Genomic DNA, 23,987 nt, shown 5'->3' on the forward strand with positions numbered 1-23,987 from the left:
AGATCTAAACAGTAATATTAGTTTAGTTAGTGCGCTTTTGTTAAATTATATAAATTATGTAAATGGATAGCGTTTAATACTATATTGTATTAATTTTTAAATGTTATTAAACCAAAATTAAATGAAAAAATAACAATAAAATTATATAACCGAAAATGTATAATCAGAAAACATCTTTTGTATTACATGGTGTGGGGTAGTGGTGTTATGTGTAGTGTCTAGTCTCTCTTGCTTTATGTATAAACCCCTTTCATTCTTTCCTCTACATCTTTGCTCCCAATATTCATGTTACTTGTATATAAATTAAACTCAACTGTTTCTTTTCTATGGATTGTTGTATACATTGGTGTATTTATTATACAATACATTTGACCTACAATACAATAACAAATAATATCCAAAGCACAATACTTCCAAAGTAAAATATTAAGTATAATGTTTAAACAATAACAAAAATCAATATAAATAATGAAAAAAACTTTAAAATCATACTAGAACTAGCGTTGGGAACTATCGACTGAAAAGGACTATCGACTGTTTAGTAATTGACTACTGCTTCAGTCGCTATTTTTGGTCCGACTGACTTTGTTACTATTTACTATCGAGTGTTTCAGTCGTGTACTTTTAGTTACCATTTTTGGTCCTACTAATTTCATTCGACTAATTTTTAACGTTCAGGCTCATTGAGCAAAATGTACCCAATTTATGCCTACATAGATTTATATGTAATATTTATATATAGTTTTGATTTTTTGGTAGTTTGCTTATAAATAACAATATAATGTATATTAATATAGCAGCATTTTGGAACAATATATTTCAAGACTGTTAATGTAATTACCCTATAAAGATTAAAATTGTGAATGATAAAATAGTAAAATATTTTAACTCTTTTATAGCAATAGTAGATAATATTTCGATTACTTACTCGATTTTTATTAAAAAATATTTCCGTTCAATAATAAATAAAGTATCTGTTTTATTAAAAAAAGCTCTAGTAGTTATTGTACATCATTTTTAATTATGTCATGGATTAGTTTTTTCTATGATTAGGCATATGTTTAATATTTATTTAGTATTTATGGTTATTGCACATCTTAAGTTTTTAGGTATTGTTTAAGTTCTATTGTATTGTTTATATTTATTATAGCATATTATTTAAAAATAGCAATTAACATATTAAAATTTGTGGGGTATTAATCCATTACATGGAAAAATTCCATTCCTTTTTACAAATCCACAGAACATTTAAATATAAAACTAATTATAATTCCTTTAAAATGAAATTATAAATTGCATGTTAATAGTATTCAGTAATATCTTTTTCCTTTTCTTTATTAAAAAAGTTAGTGCGTGAAAGAATATGTATATCTCCATCTCGGTTATACTACCATTGGAAAATATAAGGACATATAAAATTAACTGCTCCAAGCAATTACCTCCGTCCTTTCCTCTCTTACAATTTACAAAGGAAAGGGTTCGTAAATCTTCATCTGACATCACCAATTAAAAAAAACAGTCCTGTATAGTAATTACTATTTTCAATCGCTTGTTTTTTGACCATCGACTGTTTTGCGACTATCGATTGTTTCGACTGTTTTCAGATAACATTAGGACTAATTAATTTCAACATTTTATCTCTCATAAGAACATAGTTAACATAGTTAATAGTAACATCGGAAGTGATAAAATAATAACTGAGACAAATGAGTGGTTTCGAAGCTATATATTACAATTATAAATATAAATGCATTTAAGCAATGCATTCAAAAGAAAAGAACTATTATAAGAGCAGAAAAGGGGTTTGATGATTTTATAAAATTATAACATTCGATCAAACGTTGCTAATAAAACTCATATGAAGTTAAAAAAAGTCTTGTTGAGTTTAGTACTTAATAATAAATGTGTTTGTGATAAAATAATTATGTGTTATTTCCCTTAGTGTACATAATATTTATAATAAAATCAATCTTTACAATCAAATATTATAACTAATATTTATTTTTACAAAATGTGTAATAGATAAAAGGAAAGTAATATCTTCCGTATTTACTCTGAGACATAATAAGCTTCTATCATCAAGTAAATACGTTTACTAAAGAATTGCGTTCCAATTCTAGTGTACACAGACATAAAACATTTATACTAACTCGCTAAAAATAAGTTTCCATATATTTATAATGATTCCATTGCGTGTTGAATCTGTACCAGGTTCTTCCTTGTCGATATATCACAGCCCCGAAAACTTTGAAAATAAATAATCGGCCTCATAAAAATGATATCGTGCAGTGGCAAAGTGGAGAAAAAATAAAAATGACAAAATATAAAAAAGAACGATTCCCTTTTGTTTTAGCGATGCTAACTTTGATGTTTATCGGAACGGTTTTTAGGGTCTTTTTTAATCTAAACAAGTTTTTATGATAAAGTGTTCGTATGAGTGAATATTTTATTTTTTATTTATATTGGGGGAATATCTAGAAAAAACTTTCAAACCAAAACTAAACTAATATTGAATATAATTTGTCGGATATGGAAACTGAAAATTCGATGATTGAATTATTCACGCCGAAAGAGCTAACCAAAGGAAATCCAAGGAAATAATAATTATTGCAAAAACTATCAAGAGGGAATTATAAAACTCACCAACTTGATTAAAACCTAGAAAGTCACCAAACAAAATAAAAGCCTAAGACCTATTTCACTGCTGACAGTAATATCTAAGGTTTTTGAGAAACTCCTGTTGGAAAGAATAAAGGTTAACAGATGTTACTGAAAAAGCCTACGAAAGTAAAAAAAGTATGCTCAGCAAGATGTAACACAAGCCTTCCATAAGATTTGGCATGAAGGCCTTGTTCATGAACTACAGAAAATGTTACCAAAACAACACACCGAACTACTAAAATCGTACATTACAGCCAGAATGTTTAGGGTTAAACAAGAAGAAGCTTACTCTACAATAAAAGAAGTTAAAGCAGGTGTACCACAAGGAAGGACTAATGCTTTATCTACTCTACACTTGTGATATACCACAAAGGGAGAATATTACGATGGCTACATTTGATGATGATACTGCGATTATAGCTGTCGGAGACAATAGTGAAGAAGCCACACGAGCATTGCAACAGGCAAGTGACAATATAAATAACTGGATACAAGCTTGGAAAGTAAAAATTAACGACAGTAAATCTCTGCATGTACAGTTCACCTACAATAAGACCGTACAAGAACTAATAACATTAAATAATACTATCATTCCATATAGCAACAACACTAAATATCTCGGAATGAATCTTGATGTAAAACTGTGGGTGCACTCAAATACTACAGAACTGACTACCTACATCGAGACCTTCAGATACCCATAGTCAGTCAAGAAATCAAGAGAATTGCAAGGGGGCATGAGGAAAGACTCCATTCTCATGAGAATATTGAAGTATTGCAACTTGTGCATACTACCAGAGCAGGACACAGACTCAAAAGAATCAAACCATCTGATCTTGTGTAGTGTTGAGTGGTGAGGTTTTCGTTATTTCGCCGTAACCCAAAACTAACATGGGCATATTTGGAGCTATGAAACTGTATTTTCCAGTCTCTAGTCCATTTGTAGACTTTGTTGACTGCCACTTGTACTTTTTCTACAGGTTTAAGCAGAGATATATCTCTTGCTAGAATAGCGTTTCATAGTGACAGATAAGTTTTCAGAGAAAAAGTAAAACATCTCTTAATATTATTCAGTTATATCATATAGCGTTGAGGTTTATTCAAAACCTTTGCCTGTTATTGTACCATGTTACTTTTACAACCTTAAGAATAATTGCCAAATGCGTCAAAAGCCGAGACATTCTTTCGACCTGGAGTTCGAAATTTCGCCCCGAGCTTCGGCTACAGATTGATGTTGATGGCGATAATCAAATCTGTTGAAGGCGAAACATAGACGCTCGATTCGAAGCAAGACTTGAAAATGCCAAGGTAGTTTCTGTACAATCAAAATTAATGAAAATGATGCACAAGTAAGACAATTGGGTACACTATGAACTGAAATGAATGAATGATGATTAATATGAATAGTTGATTATGATTGGAGATAGAAAATGGATATCCTAAAACAACCTTAAGAATAATTGTCAATCGTCAATTATGAATCAAAAGCCGAGACATTCTTTCGACCTAGAGTTCCATGAAAACCTCACATTCTACATTAATTCCATAAAAATATAGCAGTGCTCATAACGTGTTATATAATATTCGTAACAACATTCGCTTCAATATAAATAAGAATGTTTGAAGTAGGCGAGATTACAGTTAGTGGGTAACATTAGTCGGAAGCAACTAATAAAACGTTCTTATTTATTTATCTCTGAAGCTCTTCAGTCTACCATAAATAAATTACGTTACGCACGTCATACTCCTCTAATAATGAGCATCACAGTTACTCGATGAAAATGTGTGTTATAACTGATTAATGATAAGAGAAAATTAAATTAACATTATTACTAATATATTTACGTATTTACAGTAATATTCCTTATACGCATCAAATGACGTAAACACTAACAATATTAAAATAAAGGCGCCGTTAAGTCCTTTAGCACTTTATAGTTAAAAAGGTCAATTTTTATATAACATTTTCTTTATGGAGGTATAATATAAAATAAATACTTCATATATCATTTTCCCTACATTCGCTTTCATTTAAAAATTTTTTAAAACAAAATATTTAAAAATCCTTCACCATTATTCAGTCACCAGAATAATATGCCACCAGATCAATTTCTTCACATCATATATCGTCATATAGATGTAACACCTCAAAATGTAATAGTAGCAACATATAATAATAAAGGAATCATCCGCTACTGTCTATATTTTTATTATTTTTAATTGTAACAATACAAATCTAAAAGTATGTTATAAAAAAACTCTTTATTTTATATGTTTTAGAATATGAAAAGAAAAGCAGTAACCAAAAGCTCCTTTTATAAATCAACGACTATATAAACCAAGTCACATACAACAAACAAACTGGAAAAAAATGGGATAAATGTCGATAATTTTCAGAGAGGAATATAGCAAAAAAAGATCAAATACAACGAGTTCAACAGAAAAAAAAGCAAATTCCAACATCTCGTGGTCCATTTTTTTCCTCGCCCAACATTCCGGACGCCCTGACCTTTTAACGATTTTCCGTCACAATCCGACAACCATCCGACTTTCAGCGTACAATGTTTTCAAACGCCGATTAATCAATGTTAGTTCTTTCGTTTAAATACATGAATCGAATCAAGTTGGCTATGGTAGCCATTACATTTTTTCCTCGTGTGAATTTAAAAGAAAAATAGGTTTTAAAATATTAAATTGCTGGATCTTTGCCGAAGAAAATTTAGTCTTGCGCGAAATGTTGATCTCTATATTTGAAACTATTTCTGCTGGAGTTCCACAAGGTAGCGTCTTAAGTCCTTTCCTGTATCTGCTTTACACTGCTGATATCCCAACAACAAAGCTGATGACACAAATATTATGGCAAACTACATATCTCTGCCTAGGGGAATAGAAAAAGTACAAGTGGCAGTCAACAAAATCTACAAATGGACGAAATAATGGAAAATTGAACTTAATAGCTCCAAATCTGTTCATATTATATCATATAATTTGATTATATTACTCAATGCCGATTTGGATGCCCGATTCTTCAAGTAGAATCAGCTAAATACCTCAGCATCCATCTTGACGGTAGATTAAATGGAAACATGTTAGATAAAATGCAATACACATATATACTCTCAATTTCTAAAATCACAGAGATTGATTTGTCAGACATTCATAAAGCCAATTTGTACTTATAGGGTGCAAATATGGGGCTGCACTAAAAATTCAAATCAACTAGCCATCCAACGCTGCCAAAACAAAATTCTTCGATTAATTACCAAAGCCTATCCTGGAAACCAATTGGATTTGTGAAGTTATCCAATATTTCGCCTTAAAACAGGAAATAATTACTAAATTATACTAACGTAGAAGCAATACAACTACTGGACAACGCGCAGGATATCAGAAGATTGAAGCGAACCAAACAATACGAACTTATGTTATATAAAGTGTATACCTTTAGTGTGAACCATAGCTTGTTATTATAATTTTATAATTGAGTAATACATATTGATGTATTTATCTCGCACTCGTCTTGTGAATTAATCAAGTACAAATGAAATGTGGATAATAAATTAATTTATAATTAAGATTGTACTAAGCATATTTAATAAAGATGTCCATAAAAAATGTTTAATTTATTACATATTTCCAATTCTAAAACATGTTTTAAAGAAATTATTATTTTATTGGAGATTCATCATGTGTTATATCATATTTTGAAACTATAGAAGTTGAGTGTGTTGTCACTTTATTTCTTAAACTTTAATTAATATTACAATGGATGACCAAATTCACTCCTCATGCAAGTCTACCAGTGTGTGCTGATCAGGATCTATAAAACGATTGTTTGATTTTTTAGCAGGTTTTATTTATCTTTTCAACAAGAGGCTCTTTATCCGATAGTACTTTTAAAAATCTAGTGTTAATTGACATTATAGACTGGACATGTTCTATTCTATTTCCATAATCTCACATCTGAATGTATTTTGTAATTTGAATTTTGTATTTTCAATACTTAAAAATACGACTTAAAATATTCTGTATTATAAACAAATACAATTACATCTTACAATTTGTATTTTAATTAAAGAAATCAACCAATCAACAACAATACAATATACTGGTTTATAGAGCAAACATACAAAAAAGCTAAATGCCTGTAGGCAGACACCGTCTGAGAAATCAAAACAAAAGCACATATGTCAAGAAATGAAGTCATAATCGTATTTAACCTTTATTATTGATAGGCAGTCTTTTGAAAACTTGATGGTGTAATTATTTTATCTTGTATAAGTTATGTTAAGAATTGCATTGTTTATCGTTATTTATTTTACAAATAGAATTTATTAATTAATTCTATATTATATAACTAGGCTATAGAAGTATATTGTTGTAGCTATTCCATTAATATTGTTTTTATTCCCTCTTTTTTATATAATGCGTGTTATAGTGTTATTTGTTCTTGTACCCGTCAGATTTTAGTTTTGAAGGAATTAATTAAAGGTAATGAACTGCATAAAACAGCTGCTGAACTAAGATGTAGTACATGTCAACTGGAAAACTAACTTATTGGCCGACTGATCAAGAGAAAACCCCAGACCTGTTAGATTTCTTCATAGTAAGAAACATAACATCCAACTACGAAGAAAATTTTGAGTTAATTTCAGATAATACGCCAGTGATTCTGACGTTGAGCCAAAATATAATAAGAAAATAAAGAAACCAAACGTTACCAAACAAAAAAAACAGACCAAATGTACCCCTCAAGACAACTGAACAATTAAATTTTGAAGCAGAAAAATTTGTAATAGATATTCAACAAGCTGCTTGGAATAATACTCCAGAAATAAAGAGTGCAACTAAAGGAATTAATTATCCAAAAAAAGTGAAGGAATTGGTAGCTGAAAAACGTAAATTACGAAAAAGTTGCAACAAAATAGAACACCTCAAAATAAAAATAATTTAAACAATATAACCCAAAGACTGAAATGGGAAATACTGGAAATTAAAAACAAAACCATAAATGACTATCTGAGAAATTTAACAGATGATAAAGAAACTGATTACTCACTCTGAAAAGCCACAAAATATCTAAAACGCCCATGTCTACACATTCCACCTATGAGAGATCTATGTGTTGATCAATACAGCATTTAGATTAAAACATGTTCCAGACATTTGGAAGATGGCGGAAAGTATAATGATCCCAAAACCTGGGAAGTCACCAAACGAAATAAAAGCCTATAGACCTCTAACACTGCTGCCAGTAATGTCTAAGGTTTTTGAAAACTCCTGTTGAAAAGAATAAAACCGATCATAGAGAGAAAAAATCTAATACCAACACACCAATTTGAGTTTGTTAACAAGCACTCAACAATTGACCAGATCCACAGAATAACAGATGTTATTGAAAAAGCCTACGAAAGTAAAAAAGTATGCTCAGCTATATTCTTAGATATAGCACAAGCTTTAGCTAAGGTTTGGCATGAAGGCCTTGTTCATAAACTACAAAAATGTTACCAAAACAACACACCGAACTATTAAAATCATACATTACAACCAGAATGTTTAGAGTCAAACAAGAAGAAGCTTACTCTACAATAAAAGAAGCTAAAGCAGGTGTACCACAAGGAAGTATACTGGGACCAATGCAAACAGACCGTACAAGCGGAATTCTGATGAAATCCATCAGAAGATCAAATAACATTAATTTTCGGAAGAGAATTAGGATAGCCCATCTTTCTACTTTGAACATCGATATATAAAAAAATTACTGGAAGAAATTTAATTATTCAATATTGAATAAAATCGTGCAAAGCATATAAATGTGTTTTTCTTATCGAGCGAAAAATCTTATTGAAACACCTTGTATATTTGTCAAAAATAAATCACGTTGGGTATGATAAAATTAATTCATATTTTGTGCAAAACTGGTGGGATTCGAACCAACTTCTCCGTTGGATAGTCGTTGTAAATAGCAGACTGATAATGACGTATGATCTATTTCTGAATTGGTGATGGTTAATCAAAAATAGTTTCGATAACCAATTCAGATGTGATTTAGCGATTAAACACTTTTAATACGGTTGTAATCACCTTTAAATAGCACTGTTTTTTTTAAATTCTATATTAATATACAGCCAACAAGTTATTTATCTTATAAAAGAGTAATTTCAGATTAAACTGTATATTTTATGTTCTTTATTAGAACCGGTTTTTAGAATGCTGTAATTTTTAATATAATAATTTTTTATTAAAATAAGCTTCCTCAATTATAACACTGTTGTGTTGTGTTGTGTTTTTTTTTCTCATAAAATTTCAGTTGTTTATTATTGTCTCTCCTCTCTGTTTTAACCGATTTAATCCAGTGATCATGGAAAAACCATAGCCTATTATGAAAATCACACCATAAGGAACAAAATGATTCTTACTGGAGAAACAGTAAGTGCTGGCAGACTAAGAAATATATGGAAATATTGCTACTGATAAAATAAAATCAGATATAACAATTATTTATTTTAATATGTGCATGGAGAATTATATTTACTAAGGATATCATAAACTTTCGAAACTTAATGAAGATATTAAACAAGGACTAAATGTTGTTAAGACAATTAAGGATTGATGATAAAAAATTACAAAAAGTCCACATCAAGTTGTTTTAATTGTTATAAAATGTTAGTTAGTCTAGTTGTCAGTGAAAGCCACGTTGTATGATTTAGGGATGGTTAACATCGCCAACTAATCATTCGGCTTCGTTAAAAGATAACTTGAGCCTCAAAGATGCATGCCTTCATTCGGTGTCAAAGAAACTCAATTTTATTTCTAAGAGAGTCATACCATATGATTTCTGATCACTAAAACTTCATTAAGTCCATTAAGAGTCATTAAGGCAGATATATGAAATAATGCATACAATCTGCTAACTGCCGTAACAGGTCAAACGAATATCGTGAAAGTAATTTGTCCAGATCAAAGAAATTAGTCTAAAGCAAGTCGCAAATCAAGTTAATGATTATCCTGGAGTTTTTTGTTACAAATTCTTTCCGTTGGGTCAAACAAATAAGTTACTCGCGTGAAGAAATTGGTGTTAACATACCGAAATTATGGGTAGATAAGCCAAGGTTTTTTTCATAAAGCCAATACCACTTTTCACGAAATACTGTTTCATCAGAAAGTGATCCCATATAATTCCGCAACCGTCTTATAAGCCTGGTTTTGGGTCGTCGGATTTAATCATATTCAAAAAGCGATTCGTCATATTGAACATTGAACCTGAAAAGTGAATGCTGTGAGTGAGGCGTCATCATGAAGTTGGTTAGAATTGTACCCAATGTGATTTAGTACACAATAACAGTATATGTTGTAAATCCTTTGAAATTAATTTATAGTCCGATAGATAGAAAAAATGTAAGTAATAATACAAAATAATGTAGACAATTTCTTAAACTAAAACGCTCGTTCGTCATCTAAAACTAGATCGTCCGTCAATCCTCTCTCGGCGAAAATAGTCTCTGGAAAACTGCCAAAAGGGTTATCTTCATTATTTCCCAGTCCATCGACTAGAGAAAAAGAACCGTGTCCTCCAGACGAATAAAAAGTTTTAGTTCTTTAGTCGGGCGAGGCAGGACACGACCTGAGCGCTACAGCGGTACAGTTCCTCCTCCAGTCCCTCCAAAACGTGTAGTTCGCAGCGAAATTTTTAATTAAAAGAACTGCTGCGGATGCTGGCGGTTAATTCGTATTAGCCTTTTGTTCGGAGGGGGTTCAATTACATCTGTCAAATATTTACATTGGCCGCGACAAAAATTTAAGCCAGACGAGGCTGGTGGAGCTCTTCTCAGGGGATGAACCGTTCTTTTTCCGCTGATTGTGGCCTTTTGGATTTATTGTGTTTAAGAGTCATTTGGTCGGGCGGTTAGGCGACGTTCAATTGTTGCAATATACCGAGTTTTAATAAAAAGGAACTTATATTGCTAAGCAAATATTATTTAAATCCATTATTAATCTAAATTTCAAGATTTGATAGATGTTTTTTAATAGATGTACATCCTGGTTTAGTCTTATAATATTAAATATGATATTTTAAACTGCAATTAGCTCATTAGCTCGTCTTATAATTTACTACATTAATAAGCTATGTCAACACTTCAGATAATCAGATATTTGTGTATAATGTTATTGCTGAACTGATGTGATGAAAGACCGGAAGTCGTTCAGTGTTAAAACCGATCAGTTTGCTTTTTAAGAACTAATCTCATGTGGGAAGCCGTAGAAATATTGCATGCAACTGCTTCTATGGTGTAGTGATTAGATCGTTCGGCTAACACGCGGAGGTTGCGGGTTCGATTGCCGGTGGGAGCAACGACTTTTTGTTGTTCTAGTTGGTTAAAACATTTGTCAAATCACCTAGAGTAGGTAGCGGACCCCGGGGCCTGAAGCGTTCTTTATTTTCAATCATTGTTTCTTTTTTCCTATTTATCCTCATACGGGCTGCACCTCTACTTGGCTTACCCATTGTAATACTTAACAAAATAACTACGTAATTTATTGAGTAAATATCTTTCAATAAAAAGAAAAAATAAGATATTTTTATCAAAAAAATTGAACAGACTTCTTGAAAATCAATAAAGAACTCACTAAAAATTTTAAAAAATAATTAAACTTAGATTTTTAACAAAAAAAAAAACGTTTTGCCGCGTAATCTGTACATAATAATCGTTAAAACAAAACCCTTATTTAACCTATCTACTACATGTATTTTATATTCTACTATATACACACAATTTAGCTTAATACCTATCTAAACCCATACAATATTATTTGCTAACTAGTGCCAACTGATTACTTTGAAGTCCATACCGAGCACAAACAATACAAAAATAATAATATAATTTTCTGACATATACACAAAATTAAATTATCAAAAAAAAAATCTAAATTAATATTGTCTTCATACTGTTAATAATATGTTTCAGTAACAAGTCAAGTTTGGCTATGTTCACAAAGAGAAACATCTTTACCTTATTCAAGTTTTGACAATGCTCGTTTGTGTCATTCAGTTTATAAAATGTAATATTTGAATATATTTGAGAAAATGATAAATATGAAAACTGATAAAATCAGATCAGCAGACAAAATAGTACTTTACATACATTTCTGATTCTGAATTGGAAATCAAATGGACATACGAAGCTTTCGTTTTAATACATTAAATACGGTTATTAAATCACAGCAACATGAAAAACAATAGCAATACAGCTATTGGAAAAAATTGAAGAGGATTAGTTCGATTCGCGAACTTGTATAAAGTGTATAAGTGTTGCTACTGACTTTAGCATAATTTAGTCTAATTTAATTTTAATTTCGGAAAAACATATAGATATATTCCTTCCTTGTTTGTCTTGCTTGTGACATGATGCAAGTCCAATAAAATAACAGTGATTCATTAATTTGTAAATTAAGATTATATCAAGTTTATCTAATGTAAGATGTAACTTACAATATTTTCGACATTGTTTGAAAAGGAACTATTGCAAGAACAATTTTCTGAAATACCTGCAAACTTTCAAGAAAAACTAGTAAATTTAAATACAATGCTTACTATTTTTATACGTTTCTAAATTTATCAAATGTATACTATATATGTTACTGAATTTTATAAATGCGCCAGAAAATCCAAAGTGCTAAAATGGAAAGTATCATCTGAAGATCTTTATGGGTAATGATGGGGAATATGATACAGTGCTATGAAAGGATTTACACCAGATGTTAGTGTATATTTCTAACCAACTACATGTTGAAACCCCACTTTTCAGTATCTGTCATTTTGTCGAAGTAAGAACAACATATTTTTTTTCGGTTTTACTTTTTTACCTCAATTTAAAGAAAAAGGCAGCTAAATTTTATCATCGAGTGTTATGTGAAGCTTATGGAAACCATGCTCCATTGATTTCAACATAGTAATACTGGTTTTGACGTTTTAAAACTAGTGATTTTGGCACTATATGTGAGTCATGTTCAGAATGTCTCAGCAGCGCATTACTTCTTAAGTAGATTCTAAATAATGGGTCGATTCGCGATACCGCCTCAAAAGCCTCAAAAGATACATCGTTCTTTTGACCAGAAATCCTAAAACTACTTCATATGACAATATTTCAAATGAGATACACTTAATAAAAAAGAAACTAAATCTATTGATTTAAAATAATGTTTTCAATAATGTTACACGACACATTGCCTTTGACGAAACTGAAATAAGTATTAAGGAAATTGAATGAGAATTTAAAACAGAAAACTTACGGTAGTTTCAACGTTCTCAATTATAATCAATCAGAATTCTGATGAGGTTTTCTCGATTTTCGTTTGCGTTTTGACTTATTAACGTCTTGGATATTGCCGTCTGAATTTATTCGATATATTCGATTTCTCGTTCGCCGTTGGAACTCGACCGAGGTGTCGTAAAATTTCCACCGTACGTGGATTCAATCGACATATCGGAAAATTTGCACACGTCGCTCGTAAATCATTAAAGTCGTATCGGCATCATTAATCGCGTGGACATGAAAAATTCCGTAACGCACCGACCTATAGCAGTCCAGCAACTAAAATAAACGCCGGAAAGGTATTTACAAATTGAACAGGTACCAGACGGCGTCGGGATGTTGTCGTATATCGCTGCAGAGATACCGATGCGGTTTTATAAATGATTGTGCGATAGGTGTTGATAAAATCTGGCTCAACATGTTCGCATAAAGAACCCATTAAAAAGTAAAAAATTATCAAACTTAGATTTTTAACAGAAAAAAAAGTTTTAAAATTAAAAATATATAATTATATTATTATTTATGTATTGTTCGGGCTCGGTATCGACTTCAAACTGATCAGTTGGTAGCGGTTAAAATAATATTGTAAATAGATAAATATGTTTAGGTAGGTATTGAGCTAAAGTGTGTATATATAGTAAAATAAAAACTGTACTGTAGTAGATAATAGGGAAAAAATATTCATTGATATATCCACATTTTTGAAAAAAATATCGATAATTTTGACCGATATATCGATATATTGATTTTTTTTTAGACGATATTTTTCAATATTTTTTCAGAATAGATTAAATGATTACCTACGAAAAGTACTTAATTTTAAAGGTTTAACGAATTTTGGTACAATTTTGAATTTAGAAAAAATATATATTTTTTAGACTAATATTTCACTATTTTTATTTTTTCTTATATTTTTTTAAATATCGATATATCGAAATATCGATATTTTTTTCGGTGGCCAACACCCCTAGTAGACAGGTTAAATAAGGTTTTTGTTTATTTTTATTTAGTTATTACAACGATTATTATGTACCCATTCTATTTTAAAACGTTTTTGTTTGTGTTAAAAATCTAAGTTTTAATAATTTTTTACTTTGCAATGAGTCCCTTGTTAATTTTTTGCAGTAGGTTTAATTTTCATTTAAACATTTTATTTTTCTCTTTTGAGTGTTAGATATTTGCTCAATAAATTACGAAGTTATTTTATTAAGTATTACAATGGGTAAGTTGCAAGCTAGAACAATAAAGAAGTCGTTGACCCCGTAGGGAATCGAACCCGCGACCTCCGCATGTGAGCTAGACGCACTAATCACTAAACTATAGAGGCAGTTGCTTGCAGTATTTCTACGGCTGCCCACTTGATATGGTTAGTGCTCAGAAAGCAAACTGGACGGCTTTTGAACTGAACAACTTTGGTAAGAAAACCCTTACTAAAAACCCCTAATGGGTATAGCGGTCCGTTCGCTGCTTTCATCATCAGCTTATCTGAATAACCTCAAAGTATAAAATTAGTTGTCTGTACGTCTCCATAATATTTAAAGAAATATCCTCTAACTCCTAACTGTTGAGGAGTTGGGCCTTCCGTCACATCACATCATCAGCAATAACATAATACGCAAATATGTGATTATTGTGTCTTTGAAAATTTAGGGTTTCCCTCAATTTCCCATTCCAGTATTTATAATTCAATATCTTTAATGCTATCAAACATTGACCATACACACAACCAAAAAGGTTAGTCTTGCTATGAGGAGTATCAGAATATCATTAAACATCTTCCCTGACCATCACAATCTCCAGATGTCAACATAATTGAACCATTATGAGGAGTTTTAGAGCAGACAGTGTATATTTCGATTTCCAATATCATTGAAGAAATTGGCGGATGTCTTGGTGCAAGAATGGGACAACATTCCATTACAAACTATTCAGAGACACTATTTTACAAGAGCAATTCATAAGAATAAATTAAACGAAATATCTCGATATTAACAACATTGAGCGAGAACAGTCAGAAACTGATATAGTAAGTTCCGAAAATACTTACTGGTTTTCAAGTCACAGGACCTAAGGAAGAGCTGGTCAACTCGTTGAAAATACGAATGTTGGGAGGCCGAATAACATCTCCAGTTACCTAACAAGAGTATCGTGTGGAAAGAAATTCTTTTACATTCCGTCTTAACTTTTGGTAATAATAATACCACAGCAATAGAAGTTGAATAAAGAGATAAATCGCTTCTTTCAATGACTGCAGACGACTTGAGTCGATACGCTGTCCTTACTGCAGTAAAAGCCAACATGACTTTTTAAGTAGAATTAGTTTCAAAATCTACGCTGTCTATAGATAAGCTTGAATAATAACTCATAAAGAAAGAGACGGATTTCTCTGAGTGCGAGGTGACAAGACACCACTAGTATTATAGTGTTAAAGGGGTGATAATAGCCTTTTCAGGTATAACTTTATTTTTGCTACTTCCTAAAGCAATAAAAATAAAAAGCTAAAAACATTGTTTTGTACAAATAATAAGTAAATGATCATATTTAATATATATTTTTTCTTAAATGTTGCGAACTACTTAATCACATAATATGCTAAGAAATTTTTATCATGTATTAGTTTTTCGAACGAGTTTTTTTTAATGCCCAAGATTTCGGAAATCTAGAATGTGGATCTCGGATCGAGATTGCATTTTCTCAAGATTCAATTTTAAGATTTTGAATGGTAACACAAAAAATGGCCACACAGAGCTTGCTCGATGATAACTCGTGTCCAATCATTAGTTTCTCTTATTAACAGTAACCAAAATTTAAAAGTTCGAGGAATAATAAACAAGGAAGAGGATATTGCTTTCTTTAGGAATTGGGAGACTTTTTTGTTTTGTGGCATGTTGCTTTATTGTAAAAAAAGAACAAGATTTTTGCGTTAGACCAAAGACAAAAAATTAATGTGGCGAATCAGTAAGATCTGCTGCAAATTCAATTTGTGTAGCTGGAATGATCACTAGGTTGTGAAGTAATATGAACCGATGAAATCGAATGCATGGCGATCACGTAAGTGAATGAATATTTAATAGAGTTAGCTGTCATCTGAACAAACACGAAAATCAAATCGATTTATAATTTGGCTCCAGAAACACAGTTCTGTTCGCGAAGTTTATAAAATATTTGGTGTACTTTTGTGTCATTTGTGATTAGCCACTTATGTAAAAAGGTAGAGTTTACACATTTGGAGTGAAGACAATTTTCAAAAAATCCAGCCATACAATAATCTTTACATTTAATTTTACATATGTGGTGAAAAGATTATGGGTTATTCTAGAGTTAGTCGTGGTGGAAATGCCGACAATTATTTTTAAAATATAATTGCCATAATATTTCCATTTCAATAAAAAAATGGGCTCAAAATTAATATGTATGAATTTTGTTAAAAAAAACAACCCTTATAATCCATTTTAATTGCATACATATTGAATAAACAATAAACACTTTGTTTTTTAAAATATATTTTAGACATATCATTTTAATCTAGGACTAATGTTTTAAAGATGCTTGAGTAAGGAATATTAAATATATTGATATTATTTTGTTTTATTTCTGTTCTCAAAAATATATCATGTTATTATATACTATGTATAATTTTTCGTCCCCCATTCCATACATTCTGCAAATATTATCTGAAAATATAAACAATAAACCTCAGAACATAAAAACAGTTAACTAATAATTACAAAACACGATAGTCAATTTAAAATAACATTAAATTAATCTTTCCACGTTAATATTTTCTACTATCGATTTCCACTTTACACCCCTGCATAGGGGATTAATTAGAATTATTAAAATTTCCTATAATATAATACAAATATTTGATAATGTTGTATGCGTAATATATCTGCAAGATATCGCATATTAATGAATATATAAATTTCTAATTGTATGTGAAAAATATTCTTTCCAATCGAATACCCTTTAAACATAAAATTTGCTGCATAATGACCGTGAAACTTCTAAATGAAATAGCTAAATCAATAATATCAGCTATTTTATATATCCAGTCTTTAGCTTTGTTAAATAATGTAACAAAATATTTGGTTAAATATTCATATGATTCATTTTTTAGAGTCTTAGATTAGCATTCATGTACTTTTGTCATATTTTGTTAACTTGTTTTTATGATTTGTAGATTCACAATTTTGCAATTTAGATTGTAGTTTGTTTTATTTAATTTTCTCGGGTACACGTATGTTTATATATTTTTATATATACTGTTTTATTCACCCTTTTAATATTGTCATTTCAGGGCTTAGAAATAAATGTTCTTTTTTGAATTTATTAATATTAAGTTATAAATCCTGAAAATCCCAAGAAGCTGAATAGTAAGTCTAACCTCCAAACAGCTTTAATATAATTTTAGCACATATATTTCCAAAAAAATGGTTCTTGTTGATTATCAAACATGAATTTGCTAACCAAACAAATCGATGAGTGGTAGTTTGAAGAATATAAGAAGATAACATAATAAGATTTTAATATTATAGATTTTTAGCTGTTTAGATTATATTATATAATAAAATAAACAGTATTTAATAATTTAAAAAAATATATAAACAACATATTATCTAAATTATATAACATAACGAGATTCACCAAAATCGTAGAAGTTCATTAGAATCATAATTATTAAATAATATCCTTAATAGTTTTTAACCTTAATATATATGATAAATTCCTTAATACAGTATTATATCTGATGTAATATACTCTATAAGATTTTGTATTTTAAACAATTTTATGACAATAAGTTGTATCCGATGTATGGGCTTGTTATGTAACCCTTTATACTATAAATAATCGATTATTTCGATTACTCTTAACCACTATAGCCTAATACGTATACGGATGTTTCAAAATCTATTCAGAATGATACTTTTGCTGCCGTGGGTTTTTCCGGGTATGTTTTTGATGAATAAACTATCAATCAGTTTTACCACTTTGAAGTTCTAATTAATTTAAGCGAGATATTGATAAAAGTCCGCTTTATTCGCCTGACCTGATACCACGAATTTTATTTTTTCCCTATGGCTGATATTACTACTTTAAAATATTTCAGGCTCTGGAAGCCGTGAAAAGATTCGTATATCTCCAAGATATTTGCGAACAAGGAAAAATGTATATGAAGCTATCCAGCAATAGCAAAGGGGTATATATTAAAGTTGATAAAATCAAAAATGCGTACATATTAAACAAAATGTTTTATAGCTATTACAATAGAATGTACAGTCTTTTATATATTTTTTCGATAGATCTTAGTTATTTTCAATAAGGCATATAATATATTATCCATAAATAAAATAAAATATAGATACATAATATTTTTGAAATATAAAATTTGTTGGATAAAAATGCATAAAATAGTTAAGTCCTCAATTTCTACATAATATAAATTATAATACATTGTGAATAAAATAAAGTTGGCTATATATTATGACTTCTTCTTCTACAAATAACATTAAATAAGAATAATAATGTCTTAAAACTTATAGAAAAATATATTCTTGATTGATAAAGTGTAATCTCACAAGATCATTAAACTATTTCTATATTTGTTATCTTTGAAAACGGTATTGAAATAATACTAAACTTTTACCAAGAATCGTCTCTGTTTTACCCAGGAATTAAAAAAAACAATTTCTGAAAGGTCTTCGTTCATATTTCATAGAAAAACCAAACAAATATAAATGGTAATCGATATTATTGCCAACCTAATTTCATCCACCTATTTATATACCTACTGACTTTATTTACAAATCTATTTAAATAGTATTAACTTATCTAGCTAAAGCTATTCGATAAACACATACTTGTACTCTAAAAGGTTTCTTCAAATGTATTAATGGTGAACGCCTGAACGTTAGTTACATATAATGCTATGTTTGTTAAATAAATACGATAACAATTTGCCAATCTATCCCTATGGAGAAAAGTACTGTGTGCAACGCTAAACCAGCACAATAGGGCTAATATCCCCGTTGGTATTTCGATTGAATTTGGGCCTGGTATTTGGTTGATCTATTTTAGCTGATTTCGTGTATCTACAAGAAATTTTCTCATTAAATTTAATTTTTCATAAAATTACCTTCTTTAAGGGGCTATACTACTATGTTTATTCTTTTATTGAGGCTTGTTGTGCATAACTTATTTAAGAATGATATTCAGTTTTGTAGGATCTAATTTTACAGCTAAAATTTTGAATATGCTGTAACACTTTTAGTAAGTTTTTGTCAGAATACTAGGACAGTTTGATAAATCAGTTCCTTTCTGAGCAAAATCAATTTTTGTCGGCAAAAAGTGTTTCATTTGTCGACATAATCTGTTTTTAGCTCAATGCATCTAATCCGGCTATTTACCAATTTCCTTCAGTGATTTCTTGAAACAGTCTTCGAAGAAAGGTTTCTTTATCTTTTCTTATCGACGATCGATTTTTCTTTCTTTTTTATCGACCCAAATCTTTTACCACTGAGCTATTTCTTCATGTTTGGACAGAGAAAATAGCCCCAAATGAATATAAAACCTGTCCAAAAGATCTGAATAACATTTTTTGCTTGGTTGTGATATGATCACTTAATTGAGAAAACTTTTGACTAATTGCGACTTATCCATCTCACGTACTTTCATTCTTCGATCGTCTAATTTCTCACTTTTTCCCTTTTTTGTTAAAATTCGAAAGATTATCGGCTATCAATGGCTGTCAAAAATAAACTAAATCACGTAGCTTGCTCAAAATCTCACAGTAGTCTCATTAGTTGAATACAGTTGGAGATGTACAATGACATGTGGAAAAATAGATCAATATTCAAATAACTAAAATCTATAGTTGGCAAAACTAAAAATTTAAAAATATAGATCTGATTGTTTAAAAAACGGATACAGTTTCAAAATATAAACTATAATTGCATGAACATATTGATAGTTTTTTTGGAATATCTCAGTAGGAAGAATATGTACCTAAAAGACAAACAAAAAGGCACTGATGCCTATATTGGGAAAAATATACAAAACGATGTAATAGGCCTGTTAGATACTAGAAATGTAAAGTGGACCCAAATATCCTTTTTAAACAGATACGTTAACGAAAGCCCTTTGGGCTTCCTTCAAGTTGAACAGTTGCCAGAAAAATAAATGATTGAATTGTATTTTGAAAACTTAATTATTTGGACCGATATGTGATTTGTGAAAAAAGAAACTTGGTTAATTTACTCATTGTCAGAATTCATGCAAACAAATAAACAAGATTCATACCAGAAGCGTATTTAATTTGAGTTCATTATCTGCAACTAAAATTAAGTTATTAAACAACTAAACAACTAAAGCGCATTGTACCCATTCTTCTAGGGGGACTGCGTGAAGAGAATTCAGCGCACACAACACAAAAATAATCCTTCTTTTCAGTGTTTGAAGGATGCTGAATTTTCTTAAGAAAACCTTATTTTTTATAGCGTTATTTTTTTGTTCAAAATTGGCTTCATTTATTATCGTAATCTCCATCAGGAGCCACACAATCATTTCAGCGCCGCTCTAACATTTCAATACCACTTTTGTAGAACGATTTATCTTTTGACTCAAAATAGGCCTGTCACTAGTTGCTGTCCACTCAGATGACGATCGTTTTGATTCTGTAGTGAGGTGATGGATCCATGTTTCATTCATTATCACATATCGACGCAAGAATTCAATTTTGTTACGTTTAAACATGATCAAACTCAGAACATGCTCAGAATCATCAACACATTCTTGTTTTTGGTCAAGAGTGAGCAAACACTGCACCCACTTTGAACAGAGCTTTTTCATACTTAAATGCTCATGTAATATAAAACCAACACGTTCTTTTGATATCTTTACAATGTTAGTTAACTCATGCAACCTCACTTATTAATCATTCAAAATTATTTTGCGGATTTTCTTTATGTTTTCTGGTATTACCACCGCATTTGGACGCCAACTGCCTTCTGCATCATCCGTGGCAAGTCAGCAAACGAACGTTTTATTGCTGTTTCTGATAGAGCGGAGTACTTATTACACTATTCAAGTCATTGCTTCGCTTAAACGGTATTTTTTCACATCAAGACGCAGTGTCAAATTAAAACACGAATTTTTCTTGTTCCATTGTTTTGAAAATAACAAAGTAGTGTCACTATTAGTAAAATAACTCATAAATTTACGAGCCGAATATTATGAAATTCTAACAGCTTTCTTTTCAAGATTAGTACTAACTGAAAAAGCGGTGAATGCAATGAAACTAGTGTAACCTATGTGTTAGGCCCGGGATTTTTCAGTGCATGTGTTATTAGCTTTCTTACAAGAGCGACTTGCTTCATCAGATACTGAGAAAATTTTAAAAATTGCTTTCTTTTCCCATTTTTTCTTAAATTTCTCTACGTTCTTGCTGGTTAAATAATTAAAAATCCATTGCAAATAGTTTTTTTAGCTTAAACCATTGCCAGCAATCATAATACACTTAATTGATGACAATACGATGATATTTGTAATTTTTAAACCAGAATTCAATGAAGCAATGCGTTTTACTTTTGGTACCAACATGAAGGCCGGCGACTAAAACAATAGTGGCTTTGTTCCCTCACCATTCACTTCATTTAATACCACCCGCTAATATATGTCACACAGTGTGTGAGTGATCTACAGGTTGCACATTGGACTCCGCTCTAGACTCAACAGACCCTGCTTTGCACTACTCAAGAAAATTAAGTGAATTATCTGTCTTATTATGATGTAATTAATTGAAAATATAAGTGAATTTAACCTAATGGTCGTAGTCTAATCTCATATAAAAACAAATATTACCAAAATTTATTTACATTAAAAAATTAAGTTTTCGTTAATAAATAATAATAAAACAAGAGGATCTCCAAATACCATTCCCGCGGTCCAACCGAAACACTCTTAACTCCAATAAATCGAAACCATTCTACATGTTCTACGGAAGTAATTAAGTAACCGTGAGGTGTTTAGAATGTGACAAGGTATATTAAAAAAATGGGGCATGCTGCGAATATCTCGTAAGATAAGTTCGGAAAATAAACAGGGTGAATGAGCTCGACCCGCACAGTTTACAGGTAGCGAACAACACGGCGAAAGTTTATTATAAACAAGAACCGACGTTTCCACGTCGGTCTGCCCGTTTTCGAAGAGGATGAGCGGCATCAACCTGTTTATTCGTTTTTTTAGATTTAATTATGTTTCGTTGAAACTTGTATGGATAAATATAGAGTGTGGTTTAGCTTACCAATCAAGTTTCATGTTGGGGAAAATAGTTACAGCCATCGTTGACGTTTTTGGGTAATCTGAAAGGACAAAAACGGTTAGTATATGAATAGTATTTCGTCATTATTGAATCAAAACTAAAACTAATATTAATAATTAAATTATCACTTTTTTTCGAACTTGGATGTTTTAATATTAAAAACCGGCATATTTATGGTTTATTAACAGACATCGAAAAATGAGGAGGTTCTCATTACAAGTACACAGGAAGAGTACACTTACAAGGTGGTTTCTAAAATAATCAGATATTTGTGTATAATGTTATTTCTGAAGTCGTTCAGTGCGAAAGCCATTCAGTTTGCTTTTAAGTACCAACTATAGCATATAACAGGTCAATTGAAAAGTCCCCGACCTGACACATAGATGGCGCTATTAGAATTAAATCCACATGTTTTTTAGTTAGCCCTAACCCTCGAAAGATGCGTGTATAAATTTGATAGCTGTCGGATCATTAGTTTATGAATTATAGCATTTTGAGTGAAGCAAATTTTGTTATTGTGAAAAAAAATGGATAAAAAGGAATTTCGCCTGTAGACAAAATATTGCTTTTTGAAGGGAAAAAATACGGTTAAAGCAAAAACTTGGTTTGATGCCGAGTTTCCAAACTGTACCTGGAAAATCAACCATCAAGGATTGGTATACTAAGTCTAGTGATGAAATGAGCACCGAAAGCGGTGAACGCAGTGGACGCTAAAAGAGGTTGTTACCGACGAAAACATTTAAAAAATCCACAAAATGATTTTGAATGACCGTAAATTGAAATTGAATGAAAGAGCAGACACTCTAAAGATATTAACTGAACGTGTACATCATATCATACAGGAATATTTGAGTATGGGAAAACTCTGTACAAAGTGGGTGCGGCGCGAGCTCACTTTTGACCAAAAACAACGACGTGTTGATGATTCGGAGCAGTGTTTGAAGATGATCAAGCGTAATAAACCCGAGTTTTTGCGTCGATATGCGACAATGGATGAAACATAGTTCCATCATTCCATCATTCACACGATGAACCCACTGCAAAGCGTGTGAAAACGCAGCAGTCAACTGGCAGGGTTATGGTGTCTGTATTTTGTCATTGACTACCTTGGAAAAGGAACAACCATCAACATTATTACATAGCGTTATTGGAGCCTTTGAATGACGAAATCGCCAATAAACGGCCGCATTTGAAGAAAAGGAAAGTGCTGCTTCACCAAGACAATGCACCGTGTCACAAGTCAGTAAAAACGATAGCAAAAATCCATGAATTGGGCTTCTAATTGATTCCTCATGCACCATATTCTCCAGATATGGCCCCCAGCGACTATTTACTGTTTAAGATCTCAAAAGAATGCTCGCTGCTGCTATTTTGAAACAAAGGACAAATTGTACTACAAAAATGGTATCAAAAAGTTGGACGGTCGCTATATTCCGTGTGTCACCCTTGAAGGGAATTATGTTGAATAAAAAAACTAATTTAGACAAAAAAATGTGTTTTACTATGGCAGGCTGGGGACTTTTCAACTGACCTGTTAAATATCAAAAAAAAAATTACCAGAATGCATTAATTTTCTAAAATCGGAGCATCAGAATGGCGGAGAATATAAAGTGTAATTAATTATGATACCTATGTAATATTGTTTGGTAGGCTATTAAATTTGTATGTATCAATATTAGTTTTATATTCATTGT

The 23,987-nt window shown here is 30.8% G+C and overlaps 1 protein-coding gene across 4 annotated transcripts in view; it reads right to left on the minus strand.

Annotated features, from left to right (window-relative positions):
• Positions 1 to 23,987, minus strand: part of msi (RNA-binding protein musashi) — a 278,252-nt gene that overhangs the window by 120,846 nt on the left and 133,419 nt on the right. For all 4 annotated transcript variants that reach the window (XM_076395651.1, XM_076395652.1, XM_076395654.1 and 1 more), the window contains one exon: positions 22,276 to 22,333. In XM_076395651.1, the coding sequence (XP_076251766.1) occupies positions 22,276 to 22,313 (38 nt within the window). In that variant the 5' untranslated portion in view covers positions 22,314 to 22,333. The remainder of the gene's footprint in view (positions 1 to 22,275; positions 22,334 to 23,987) is intronic.

This window comes from Rhynchophorus ferrugineus, unplaced genomic scaffold (genome assembly GCF_030347505.1).
Source record: "Rhynchophorus ferrugineus isolate W39M unplaced genomic scaffold, kcgeb_rfMv2 rfM2, whole genome shotgun sequence".
NCBI classification, from domain to species: Eukaryota; Metazoa; Arthropoda; class Insecta; order Coleoptera; family Curculionidae; genus Rhynchophorus; species Rhynchophorus ferrugineus.